This window comes from Astatotilapia calliptera, chromosome 3, assembly GCF_964374335.1.
Source record: "Astatotilapia calliptera chromosome 3, fAstCal68.1, whole genome shotgun sequence".
NCBI lineage: Eukaryota > Metazoa > Chordata > Actinopteri > Cichliformes > Cichlidae > Astatotilapia > Astatotilapia calliptera.
Genome location: NC_137424.1, coordinates 14,373,005 through 14,386,482, shown reverse-complemented (window position 1 = coordinate 14,386,482; position 13,478 = coordinate 14,373,005). Strand labels below are relative to the sequence as shown.

Sequence of the window (13,478 nt, the reverse complement as noted above, 5' to 3'; positions counted from 1 at the left end):
GTGCACCCTTTTTTTCTTTTACCTGTGGTGATCGTGTGGACACTGATCTGCATAGTAGTACTAGTGCCATACAGGTAGTAATGGAAGGTAAGCTCGAGACATGCAGAGGAGGAGGGAGTTGTTAAAGGACTTGTGATCTGAGCACTGACTCCAGGTATAGCCTCGAAGGAATCCAACAACAGATAGGATCCAACTACATGTGTAAGGGTTAAAAGCATAATAATAACAATGCAAATAATATTACTACTACTAGTAGTAATAATTGTAAATTATTAGTAGAATTGTTATTATATTTCTGATTTATTGTCAGTACCACAATAGTGTCAGTTAGTGCTTAATCAGGCCAGAAAGCAGCGTTCTATGTTTTGCAAATATTGCAAGAGGAAAATAGAGCCAGTCTTGGTAAAACATTCACTTCCATTTAGACCTCACAAAGAAAAATCACTTACGACCAGGTTTTGAAAAGTCATCATCAGGTCCAGTGCCTTCAGTTTCAGTTTCTCCTGTCCACTGACTGAAGCCAAACATATTGGGATCCTCAGTTTGAGTTGTCCATCCACAGAGGTCACCGGAAGTGTCAAAATCACAGCCAAAAATACAAGCTGTGAACAAAACATTTATATATCAGCTCAAAATGTGATTGTGTGTGTGTGTGTGTGTGTGTGTGTGTGTGTGTGTGTGTGTGTGTGTGTCTGTGTCTTTATGTGCATGTGTGTGAACTCACAGGGACATGCTCCTTCAGTGATGACGATGTTGTCCAAAGCTGAATCACAAGAAGAAGATAAGCCTCTCTGAGCCTCAAAGACGATCTGTAGACATGCAAAGAAAATATCACCCTACACAAAAAAAGCTAGAGATTTATATACATAATATACACAGTAACTTAAAGAAAGAGTTTTTCTTCAATAAAGCCTTGATTTCCATCTAAGCGGTAGGAGCAGAAACAAACTGGGGGGGTGTAAAAGACTTAAGGGTTTATTTTCTTTTATTCCAGATACCCAAGTAATCCAATTCAATTCAATTCAGTTTATTTATACAGCGCCAAATCACAACAACAGTCGCCTCAAGGCGCTTTTATATTGTAAGGCTACAATAATACATTCAGAGAAAAACCCAACAATCATATGACCCCTATGAGCAAGCACTTTTGGTGACAGTGGGAAGGAAAAACTCCCTTTTAACCTCCGGCAGAACCAGGCTCAGGGAGGGGCGGGGCCATCTGCACCATTTGCTAGTAATTTTAATTAATTTATAATAAATAACAATCATATTTTAACAGTAATTTTTAAAGCTATAGTCAGTTTATCTAAACATCATTTTCTGATCAAAATGACAATTGCTCTGATGCTTTTAGAGATGGAAGGAAACATTTGCAAGTGAGATTAGTTGCCCAATAAAAGTCTGGCGGGCAAGTGAACAAAAAGTTTTCATGTCAGCTCAACCTCAACATAAACAGTACAAGTGTCAGTGATGAATAACTTTGTGTGCTTCATCAGTTTTTCAGCACATTGATGTTTGGGCCCTGAAAATATTTTTACAGCTAACTTTTAGGAAGCAGAAAATCATGTCTACACGTGACAAAGTGGACGAGTTGGCCAAACAATAAAATGTGAAAGATGATAAGAATCATTCCACTCCTCCAGAAATAGACACACAGAGGAAGCCGCCGCTGTGTGTCATTCCAGCAGCATTCTGCCGTTACACTTTAATGTACTCATAAGGATGTGTTTCAAAAATAAAGAAACTGAGACAGTAAAAACTGGTTACAGGACATGTCTTTGACATGTGGTAGTGGCTGGACTCTTAAATATTTGAAGCTTTTTCATTTAGTCATGAAAACAAAACGTTTTTAAGGATTTGGCCTCTTATGAACAAGAGAAGAAAGAGGTGAGAGATGAGAAGTGTGACAGACAGAAGAGGCACCAAAGGATTCTTAGAAAAGGTGAAGAAGTATCAGACTAATGAGACACAAAGGTATCATAGTTCAGACCATAAAGCTACGACCTTAGTCCTGCATGTAAGTACTTTGATTTCATGTTGTTAAATACTGCGATGTAACCGACACACATACATGACCAGAAGTGTCTGCTAGAACACACTGTGTGTGTTATATATTGATTTTACATAATAACCTGCAAACAATCTTTAATTATTGAGTTTCCTGACTCGTTTCAAATTCCTCCTCCTGAGCTTTCACTTCACCAAAAGTGAAGCGTATAACAGACAGTGTGGTTCTGAACAGCACTGGGTAAGCTGTTACATGATAAGCACTGTGCAAAAAATGTAAGAAACAGCACAGCTGTTACTTTAACCCTTTAAAGCCTGAATCATGAAATCATTGCCAGAAAATTGTAATTCTTTGAAAATAGTGTTTATTTAACCTCCTTTTGTTTAAGTTTTTAAAAAATAAATCACATTTCAATTTCTGTATATGACATTTAATTTGTATTTGCTTATCTGTTTTTTTTTATTGCTAAAAAAGGTATTGTGCAATTTATTTAGGTTTTTCAGGGGGAAAATTCACACTGATGATGTGGAAGTGCCAAAAACTGTATGTATCAAATATGATACACTAGACGTTAAGCAACTCCTTCAGAATACTGTTGAGGGTGTGACAGTCCGAAACTTTATGAACATGTTTTAAAGAGCAGAGCGTTATCATGGGCCTCAGCACATATCTGTCTGTTCTTGTCTCGTTCAGCATTTTGAATGGTTGTTTTACAGCTGTTGTTGCAATTACAAAGACATAAAAGCAGCTGTAAAATAATCTTTACGTGTGTTGACTATTATTACCTTCGACTATCTGTTTTGTAATGCTAAATATTGCTTATTGCGTGTATTCATTTGGCATGTAGAAAAATTGTTCTCAATTATCAGCGACAAAATGAAACTTTAAATTAGTTCCTTAATAAAATTAGAGGATAATAATACAGAAGGATTTCTATATTTGCAAAGCTGTTTAAAGCAGCTTCCTTCACCTTATTAATGTCACTTACTAATGTCTGATGAGAGTTTAGTGTCTGAATGACTTCACTTCATAGCTAAAGTCCCAAGCTCCTGTTGCTACTGTTGATGCTGTTTAAAGTTGTTAAAGTGATCTGGTAACACTCACGGTAATGCTCTGGCTGCTCGCTTTCGATACGGTAACAGAGCCGGTCAACCAGTTTGGACTCTGGATTCCAGTCCTCTTCCACACCTCTGCCTCACTACTGGGTAATTTTGCCAGAATTCTCAAATTATTGGCATTGTCAATCCCGTACATGTAGTAGTTGAACTGAACACAGATCTCAGAGGCTGATGAGGTGATGGGGGGGCTCAGCAAGCGAGCTTTCTGTCCATTAGACACATTGTCCCCCTCGTGATAGATGTAGTATCCCTCTGCAGAAAGAAGGACACAGACGAAACATGTTTATTTGTTTACACCCTCGAACTCTTAATTAATCCCATTCAGTACAATCACGACAATAGTACGGAATAAACGTGTTTTTAATAAAGCATGCAAACCTCCATCAGGGTAGTCTCCACTGGGACCAGTGCCAGTTGTGGGAGTTGGACCTCTGTGCCGGGTCCAGTCACTGCTGTCTGTGCTATCCTGGATGAAATCGCAGAATGGGCCACTGTCTTGGTTAAAGTCGCATGAAGTCACCACTACGGCTGTAGAAACACATTACAGACGGAACACAAGGCCAAACATGTTCATGAAGAATTCTCTATGATAGACTAGTTCAAGTGTTTAAATGCAAACAAGCATCTGTTTATTAGTGTCAGGTTTCAAGCTATGCCTAATCGTTACTGACAGTTAACATCCCAGTAACAGACATTAAACTGATTCGACAATGAGAGACAACTGTTTATTTTTCTGTACGTTTAGGCCGGACATTATTATCATTACTTAAGATAAGGAGCTGTAAAGAGTTAAGGTTCAAATCCAACACAGGGACTGTGTTGGATACAGCGTTGCAGTAATGTCACATCTCTGTGATAGTATGTTACCCATAAGTGCACTTTATATGTCTTGAACATGTCGTAGATGATAAAAAAAACCAACATACCATCTTCTGTCTGCTCATTCTGCGCACTGCAAACAAGAGAAAGATGCAGGTTAGAGTCTGGTTAAAACTGCGCAGGACATTGAAAAGAAGAAAAAAGACTCTCCAAGGAACACATTGATGGTGGAAGACAGGCCAAAGTGCATAAAGTAAATGTGCTTCAAACAGAATTCTCTGTGTCTCTGTTATTCATGTGGTGGCTTACATCATTAGAGTTAATTAATTAAGTGCAACTACTGCGATACAATTCGCCAAATTACAAAAAACACATGAGCACATGAACATGGATGGGCCGTGACAGTCATTTGTGAAGTAGGAAACTCGTCGTTTTGTCCATTTAAGAAGCACTTTACTCATTCCATATTCCAAAGAAGGCCTAGTTATCCAAAGAAACTGAAAGTCAAGTTAAAGGTAGAAATAAATAACTAAATAAATTCCCAATTCTTAACAAAAAAAAAGGTCTAATAATGACATATATTTGTGATTTAAGCCTTACATTTTTATACATAAGAGTCATAGTGGCATAGTGCTTTTCTAGGCTTACTGATCACTTAAAGCAATTATTAAAGAAGGCAGCTATTGAGAACAACCAGAAAAGAACGCGTTCATGCTCGATAAAGTCATAACTTATTAGAAGGATCCAGCTATATGAATAATTAGCAACTTAACTGATTATATAGTTGTTATGCATTAAGAACTCACCTGTACTGTAACTGTCCTGCTCTGGAATCACACATCCACAATAAGAAAATTAAAAACTTTAATATTTCCATGGCTAACTTTGAGATACCAGTGCAAGAAGACAGAGACACAGAGTACAGGACTTTTTATAGGCTGGGGATGAGTCAGGGGCATGCTGGGTGGAAACCAGGATGGATAAATTGAGTAGGTGGTGTGGATGCTGAACTGCTGTATATTGTGTATCAAAATGAGTAAATGAGTAACTGTGAATGATAGGGAGAGGGTGTGGTCCCGTTAGGCGTGACTGGATACGTGTGTGCATGTGTGCCTTTTGACCTCAGGAGTTCACGAGCAGGGTGGGGATGTTCCTCAAACATCATATTATAAAAAAGAACTTAAGAAATTATCAAGCTTATTGTGTAATAAACATGAAACTTTGATCAGAGGGACACACCTTTTTAGCTTGTAATGTATATTGACAGTGATTCTAGGAAGGCCACTTGCGTTCACATATTTGTTCTTCTTTACCACCAACTTACGGATGGACCGTTAACACGATGTGGACCGACTACTGCATGGACTCTCAACCAGTAAGCTTCAAGGAATCATGTTGTGAGGACAGCTCATACTGCAGCAAATACGAAACCTCACATCAGCATTTCCTATTCCTTTTCTTTATCTGATATACCTACATTTTATATCTGTGCATCAGCATGAACAGTACACACTACTTCTACATTCAGGTATCTTAGAAATGTTTCACACCAGAAAAACTAGAACGACCCTGTCTCAGAGTGACACTGAAAAACTAGTTCATGCATGTATTATCATCATATCTTAAAGAACTCTTAAAGAACCAAAAGAGCACTTCTCTCTCAGATTTCAGAATTACTTGTTGCTCCTCAGGTATTTAAAAGTAGATAAGGAAGCAAAACCTTCAGTTTTCAGACGCCTTCTGTGAAACAAGCTCCCAGCTTTTCTTCTTTGGCGGACACACTTTTTCTCCTCTCCCTTATCTTCCCTGCTTACATTCTCTCACAGTCTGTTCTCTAAAACCTAAAAGAGGAATTATGGATTGCAATTGACACCCCTTTCTCAACGAGAAGTTTGGGCTGGGGTGAGCCTGAGTGCTACCTATTCGGAACCATGGTAACAGGGTTCTGGCTGATCGGAGCTGGCTTGGCCCTGACTTATCGAAGAATTAAGGAAGCGGAACCGGCTGTTCAAACCCCCACAAGGCTGCCCGCTGGGATTGAAACGATGGGAGAGGCGTGAGTTTCTCAAAATGGGCTCATTGAGCGCAGCACGGATAAGATCTTGGAGAGGCTACGGCTGCTGTGAATACTCAGAATAAGACCTCTGACTGCAGACTGGATACATCTCGGAAGGGCTCACTCGGAATAACATCTCTGGGCGCAAAATTGGATGACATCTCGGGGAGGCACACTGCCGTGAGTTCTCAGAAATCGGCTCCTTGAGCACAAGAAATGACAACATCACAGAACGCAACTATGGCGAAGCTCGCGGCTCTCCAACGGGAGATTGAGAGACCAGTGTTGGACTGTAGAACTGCTTTGAAATTCATATGAGCTGTTCGCACTAAAGTAAAAAATACCATCACTTATGCGGATCCCCTCTCGGCGCCAGCTGCAAGACCGGAGCTGAACATCAACACCCTGATAACGACTGTGTTGAGTCTGTTCCTTCCCATTCCATGCAAGGCCACCTGGGTTGGCTGGAAGACTGTTTACTTAGCCTGGCAGGGCGAAGGACACTGTCTCAGCTGAACTATGGACACGCACACACATAGATATACTGATACTGATAAGCCCTCACTGACGCATCACCCTCCCTACCCCGGATCCAACGCCACCTCCAACGCTTACCTCCCCTCTGATGTGGACATCGGGTCAGTTGGAGGCGCAGTCGAAGATTGCAGCGGCCCCAGATCAGATGTACACACTGGAACTCTTTCCCATGTTGCTGTCTGTGTTTATTGTGCTATGGTGTGTTGATACCTGTGCATTCCTCTATTATCCTTCAGTGTTACACATTTCAATGTTTTTTTCCTCGCTACCTAGCCTGACCCGTCTCCCCAATGTGATGTTTGTGTATTGTATGTATGGTCGGCAAGGTCTGTCATCTCGGTTGTGGGTAAAAGACCTGCAACTGACAAATAAAGGCTCTCATCTCATCATCATCTCATCTCAGTTCAGATTTGAAGACAGACACTCTTTCTGCTTTCACAATTAAGCTCATTAAGTTTTTGCAAAGGTTTTTAGGTAGCGGTGGTGGCCCTTCACTTTAAAAGCTCTAGAAAAACAGTCCTTTGGCACGATTGCATAAATAAGTCTCGAAGTTCTGCTGGTTTTAGTTATGGAAAATTGAATCCCATGCTCCACTTAAAATTATTAAGAGTGGACACAACATTAGATGACAACCTAAATGACATTTCTGATATGAAGAATCATCTAATCATCTTTTTTGAGAATTTGTGTGGTATCATATCAGAGATCTGAGAGTAGGGAAAAACCAAAGAGAAATTTGTAATAAAACACGTATAAAATAAAATATGATGGCCACACCCAGAAACAATCAACTTAGCAATGACTTTATCTCAACAATTCAGAATACTAGCTCTCATATTTCATGTCAATGACAAGAATTGGACAGAAGAGATTAAACAATAAAGATACAGGACGATGCACAAAATGATACAGGAGCTTGAATGTCATCGTAGATGCAGCTGATTCTCTCTCATATTACTGCACTATGTTAATGTCCAGAACATTATCTTTATCTTTTCTTATATCTTGGTCCCCGGACTACTTCCTTGTTTCCTTAGTTCTAAACCCATAAGAACCCAAGGTGATACAGGTGTCACTGTCCTTTTACACACGGAAGAAAGTTCCTGTTAAAGTTTCAACAGGGACTCTCCCATCGTTTTCCTGACAGTGAAAATGGGTTTGGGCTTTTATGACCCACATAGACAAAACATTTTCCTGATATTTCTTGAATAAATTATGAAATAAGATAAATTAAATGAGGCAAATAGCAAACATGCTCAGCAGCAACATTATAATAATAATTCCGAATTAGGTATAAAATGTTAAAATTGAGGTAACATCCTTGTTTTAAACTGATTCAGCTCTGACTTGAGTTTCCTGCTGGTTTGATGAATGCAGAGCTATCACACTATGCCCTAAAAAGTGTTACATAAGTTTTCTACCTTGCAGTGAATCTTACAAGTAAAACATTGCATCCATTGTACTGGACAGCATATAAACCTAATTTAATAATAGCTCTGTACGTCGTTTTCAAATGAGATCTTTTTAAAATCAACGGACAAGCTTCTATGTTTACTTGTGAACGCATCATATAGAAAAATAACCTTTAAACACAGATGATCTGTGGATGGTGGCTTAGCTTGAATCATTAAAATATAAAATCATCAACATGAATCAGCTATGGGTGTGCATGAAAGTTCTAGTCCAATAAAGATACTGAGACGTGAGTGAAGTCGTTCAAAGTAAGGACCTTTGTGTTGGTTGCCATTGTGACCATAGTGTGTTTCTCAGGGGTGTGGTTTAAAATCACACACTGCAACCAGAAGTTAAATTTTTTTACACCAAGTAAGAACCAAGTGTTTCACATGAGATCTGGGTGCTGTGGTAGTGAGTCGCCTGAATGCAGAAATATTCTGTTCTAAAGTAGCTGTGCCCTTTCTGTGGAGCGTGATCTATATGCTTCTTTGGTTAGGTGGTTATTCTAAATAAGCTGTAAGTGTAGATGTGACAATGAATAATTGCCTGTCGGTCTTAAACAAGTGACAAGTTTTAGATACTATACTGCTCAAAAGATTAAAGCAACACTTTGTAATGACAGTATGGCATCAAGTCAGTTCAAGTTCTGGGTTCTTGGTCTGGTCAGTGAAGTAGCAGACAGGGTTGTTAATCAGTTTCAGCTGCTTATGTGTAAATGAAATTAACAACACATACAGTAGGGTAGCAACAACGAAACACTTTTCCTTTGACATGTGGATGGAGTGCAAAGTGCTCTATATGAGGCCTTTAAGATAAGATGGGGCTATTCAAGACCTCGTGTGTGAGAAGAACGATTTTAAATTTGGTTCTGGATTTAACAGGAAGCCAACAAAGGGAAGCCAATACAGGAGAAATCTGCTCTCTCTTTCTAGTCCCTGTCGGGACTCTTGCTGCAGCATTTTGGATTAACTGAAGGCTTTTCAGGGAGTTTTTAGTACAGCCTGTTACAGTTTCCCCCAATTGTTTACACACAATTACTTGTACTTCAGACACAATGACTACAACATGTAACTGATCCACCAACCCCCAGAACCAATCCTGCTAAACTACAAGCACAAGTCCTGCTTTACACTCAAATTGCAGTTTTAAAAAACTTTTTTCAAAACACTACACAGAATTTTTTTTTAATCTGTGGTTTGAAGGACATATTCTAGTCAATAACAACTCCTCGATTCCTCTCAATGTTACTGGAAGACAAGTATCTGGTTTCATACCACATTTCTGAGATATAAGATAAGATAAAGTTAAGCTTTCACATTTTTAAGGCACATCTACGGCAGAGTACAATAACCTCAGTTTTAACTCGATTTGGAAGGAGAAAATCCTTCTTCTTCTGTCAGTTTGAGCCAGCCCACCGTCTGGTGACATCATCCAGTTAGTAAGGTGGGCAGTTTTAGTGTCGGACGAGCGGTGTTAGTCCGGTGGGGATGCACTGATTCCTGTGGGATGTGATGTGTGCGTGAATGATAAAAAATCACACACACACCCGTGTGATTACAGCCACAGGAACTGAGCTTTGAGAATAAAGTGCCTCAAACCAAACCTCAAGCTCCTTCTTCTATACTCTGGGACAACTTGGCCTTAAGTGGTGTTCTGGCCAACACACCGGGGTGACCATAGTGCTAAAGAGTGAATCAGTGCCACAACCGTGTCTATTCCTGACATCTCCATTATAAGTGATACTGCCTCAATCAGAAACATAACTAGTGAGGGTGGGCACATCTTTTTTTTTTCTTTTCCAGAATTCTGAGATTAAAGTCAGAATTCTGAGATTAATGTGTGATACTAAAGTCTTCTGACATTTTTCTCAGAATTCTGGAAAAGGAAAAACAAAACACATGCCCACTTTTTTCCCACTTATTCGACTTATACGACTTACTCACTTATCAAAACAATACCCACCATGTAGTGGCTTAGCTGCGATGGCCGAGTGGTTAAGGCGTTGGACTTGAAATCCAATGGGATCTTCCCGCGCAGGTTCGAACCCTGCTCGCAGCGTGTGCTTTCCTTTCACTACTTTTATTCATAGAAAAATGTAAATTTACTGACTCTATTCTTGGAATCTAAAGATGGTTATCTATGAAATAAAAATATTACGCTATCTAAAACGAAAAAAGACTATGAGCCCATTTGAGTCATTGATTAAATGTCAGTCCGATAGTCTATGTTATACGGATATTAAAAGTACTTCACAATTATTCCAACAATTGGCAGTAAATTATGTGTTTCCATAAAAAGGCACCGCTGGGATTCGAACCCAGGATCTCCTGTTTACTAGACAGGCGCTTTAACCAACTAAGCCACGGCGCCACCTACTCCGCAGCCGTGCTATTTTTGCGTTAAAGATGTAGACTTACCCGGAAAATTTTAAAACGAAACTTTGTGAAGACCGGCCGGATCCAAACATGTGTCAATCCTTAACATAGCGCTGAGTCAAGAGGAACTCTAGTAAACATGAGGAGGACTTATGATAAAGACGTATTCAAACTGAGCCAGGGATGTACGGAGATGGGGCGCTAACCTGGTCACCGACTTCTGGAGAGAGCTAACTAGAACTTGAATTCGCTGAAGATCGGCTTTAAATGAGTTTTCAACCATTAGTTAGGATACATGGAAGAAAATGGATGGAAGGGCTATACACGCCTGATATGAAAAGAAAATATTTATTTAAAAGTTGTCTATATTAGTCACAATATCATAATGAAATGTATTACAAGTTAATATAAACTTAATATATTGTTATTTAGTAGCATCGGGGAGAAACAGCAAGTAATCAAGTGGGGCACTGCAGGCAGCCATGCGAGAGCTGCACCCCGATGCGGTCGAGCCCTGCTGAGCACCTTCTAAGCCCACTAGGTGGCAATGGAGGATAACAATTGACCAAAATGTCACACTGATGCATATCGTGTGTGGAACTGCAAAGTAAATTTTCATTAAGATTGATAATTATACCTATTTGCATATTTTCTTTTCCCACTAGGTGGCACTACAACTACTGCTGACAAATAGCATATCAATCTGTTCGGGGTGGGACTGTCACCATGCCTGTCAAGCTTGATAGAGGCTAGTCAATGAGCTACAGCATTTCATGCTTCATGGTGAATGATCGAAACTCGGCATGCTGTCATGACCACGCCGTTTCACGAAACCCCAAAAGCTTCTCAGTTTAGCATAATCAAGGTCTTTAGATTCAATATTCAAAGCGTTTATTGTCATATGTACAAGAAGAAAAAGCATTTCTCTTTGCTGCCACACACAAATGCCGGATAGGTTAAGGGTTGACAGAAAGAAAACAAAATGCAAAGGAGCCATGAGCTTAATATGCAAGATGACCTGATGTGCAAAAATCACTGTTAAGATTCGTGCATAACAGCTACAGAAGTGGAAAGCTGCACATTAGAGGAGTATGCTAAGATTCATGAGTTTTTGAGCTTTCCAAGCCCCTCTAAAGCTACTTCCTGCTCCCTGGTAACTCGGCATGCCTTTCAGTGAAATCTCACAATTTTCACAATGAAGCGTCTGATATGTACCCACACTAGATTTCAGGTGGATGGGATCAACATGTGAGGAGCAGTGCATTAAAAATCCAAACGTGACATTTCCAGTTGCCACTAGGTGGCACTTTAACTTTTGCTAACAACGGCCATATCAGTGTTATCGCGTTGATTAGACAAGGACAAGATTAGACAAGGTCTCTTTGAGTACAGCAATTTTGTGCTTGATGGTAAAACATGTCGCCAGTGTCACACCCTTTGACAAAGACTGCTGGTTTACTTGTGGCTCAAAGGGTATTTAAAAGTTGAATGGAAGTTCTATTAGGAAATTTAACAAAACCTGGAAATCATTTCTTTTACTGGTTGTCACCATTACTGTACTTCCTGAGACTGAAGTGAACTGAGTGAGGCTACGTTATAAAGCTTTTGTTTTGTTCTCTTTTGGGGGTTTTTTCCTTTCGTTTTGTTGTTGGTGGGTTTTTTCTTTTTTTGTTATGCTTGTTATGTGTATGGGTCTTGAGGTATTTTTTATGTGCAGAGACTGGATCTCTGCGGTGTCTTGTCTAGGGTGGACCTGGAAGGGGGAGAATTTGGGAGGGTGTAATGGACATACAATTGTTCTGAAATCAAAATCGACTTTGCTGTTGCTGACTTTGTATGTCATGGTTGAAATCAATAAAACAAAGTTGGAAAAGTTGAATGGAAGGCAGAGCCTTCAGCTTCCAGGGCTCCTGAGGAACAAAATACGGTAAATGTCTAGAAAAAAATATGGACATATATTACCATTATGGGTAATTCTACAAACTGCTTTTTATGATTATACTGACATATAACAACCTTTGTAACAGTGCATGGTTAGCCATTTTTAGGTTTTTCTTTCTGTTTAACCCATGAGTGATGGACTCTAAAACATTTTATGGGTAAGCAGTCTGACACCTTTGGGATCGTGCCTCTTTTGACTGTCAAACAGTGGAGCAAAGAGGTTCACTCAGAGGTAGTGCTTCCCTATCTTTATCACCACTAGAGGGTTGTTTTTCATTTTATGTACTGGTTATGGCAGAAGCGGGTACAGGGTTATTTAAGGTCATGGGTAATTCTGTTCAGGTGTTGCTGATGAGAAATGGTTTTCTCCTGTGCTTAATCAAGTTACCTGTTGCGTTTTATAAATGGAAATGGCAAGAAAACCAGACAATGCAAATGAAATAAATGACTCATGAATATGAATGGAAACAAAGATCGGCATGGTGAACTTTGATTGAGTGAACGTTAAAACTACTACCAAACAATTAGAAACCACAGTGTCAAAATAATGGATTTAGTCACTACAGGTAGAGGAAACTTTTTATCTGCTGGTACACATGTACAGTACTCCACAATATTCCAGTATTCAAGAGCAGTCAGGCTATATCTCTGTTTGGATATATCTTTGACCTAAGCATCTCACACTATAAGAGGCTACGAGAAGTCATTTTTTTCAATTCAGTTTTATTTATACAGCACCAAATCCCAACAACAGTCACCTCAAGGCAATTTGGTAGACCCTACAATAATACATACAGAGAAAAACCCAACAATCATGTGACCCCCTATGAGCAAGCACACTGGTGACAGTGGGAAGGAAAAACTCCCTTTTAACAGGAAGAAACCTCCAACAGAACCAGGCTCAGGGAGGGGCGGGCCATCTGCTGCCACCGGTTGGGGTGAGAGAAGGAAGACAGGACAAAGACATGCTGTGGAAGAGAGACAGAGATTAATAACAGGTATGAGTGGGTTAGACTTGATAGGAGGTGTTAGGTTCACGCATGGTGTCTGATTGCAGCATGAACATTCACCCTTCCCTTAGCTGTTAACCAGAAGCTGGTTTGCACGGACCGGCCTTTAAGGTGTCGCGGATAAATACAACAAAATAAAACTAGTACCGGTACCGAAAA

The 13,478-nt window shown here is 39.8% G+C and overlaps 1 protein-coding gene and 2 non-coding genes across 3 annotated transcripts in view; 1 reads left to right on the top strand and 2 right to left on the bottom strand.

The window, feature by feature from the left end:
* Positions 1-3,997, bottom strand: part of zanl (zonadhesin, like) — an 83,285-nt gene extending 79,288 nt beyond the window's left edge. Inside the window, 5 exon segments of the mRNA XM_080294900.1 lie at positions 23-193; positions 725-809; positions 3,113-3,378; positions 3,505-3,654; positions 3,994-3,997. Of these exon segments, the coding sequence (XP_080151026.1) occupies positions 23-193; positions 725-809; positions 3,113-3,378; positions 3,505-3,654; positions 3,994-3,997 (676 nt within the window).
* A 5,972-nt stretch (positions 3,998-9,969) lies between these two features.
* Positions 9,970-10,051, top strand: trnas-uga (transfer RNA serine (anticodon UGA)). The gene has a single exon. It is a non-coding gene; the product is annotated as a tRNA-Ser (tRNA).
* A 238-nt stretch (positions 10,052-10,289) lies between these two features.
* Positions 10,290-10,363, bottom strand: trnat-agu (transfer RNA threonine (anticodon AGU)). Its single transcript has one exon. It is a non-coding gene; the product is annotated as a tRNA-Thr (tRNA).
* Positions 10,364-13,478: the final 3,115 nt, after the last annotated feature.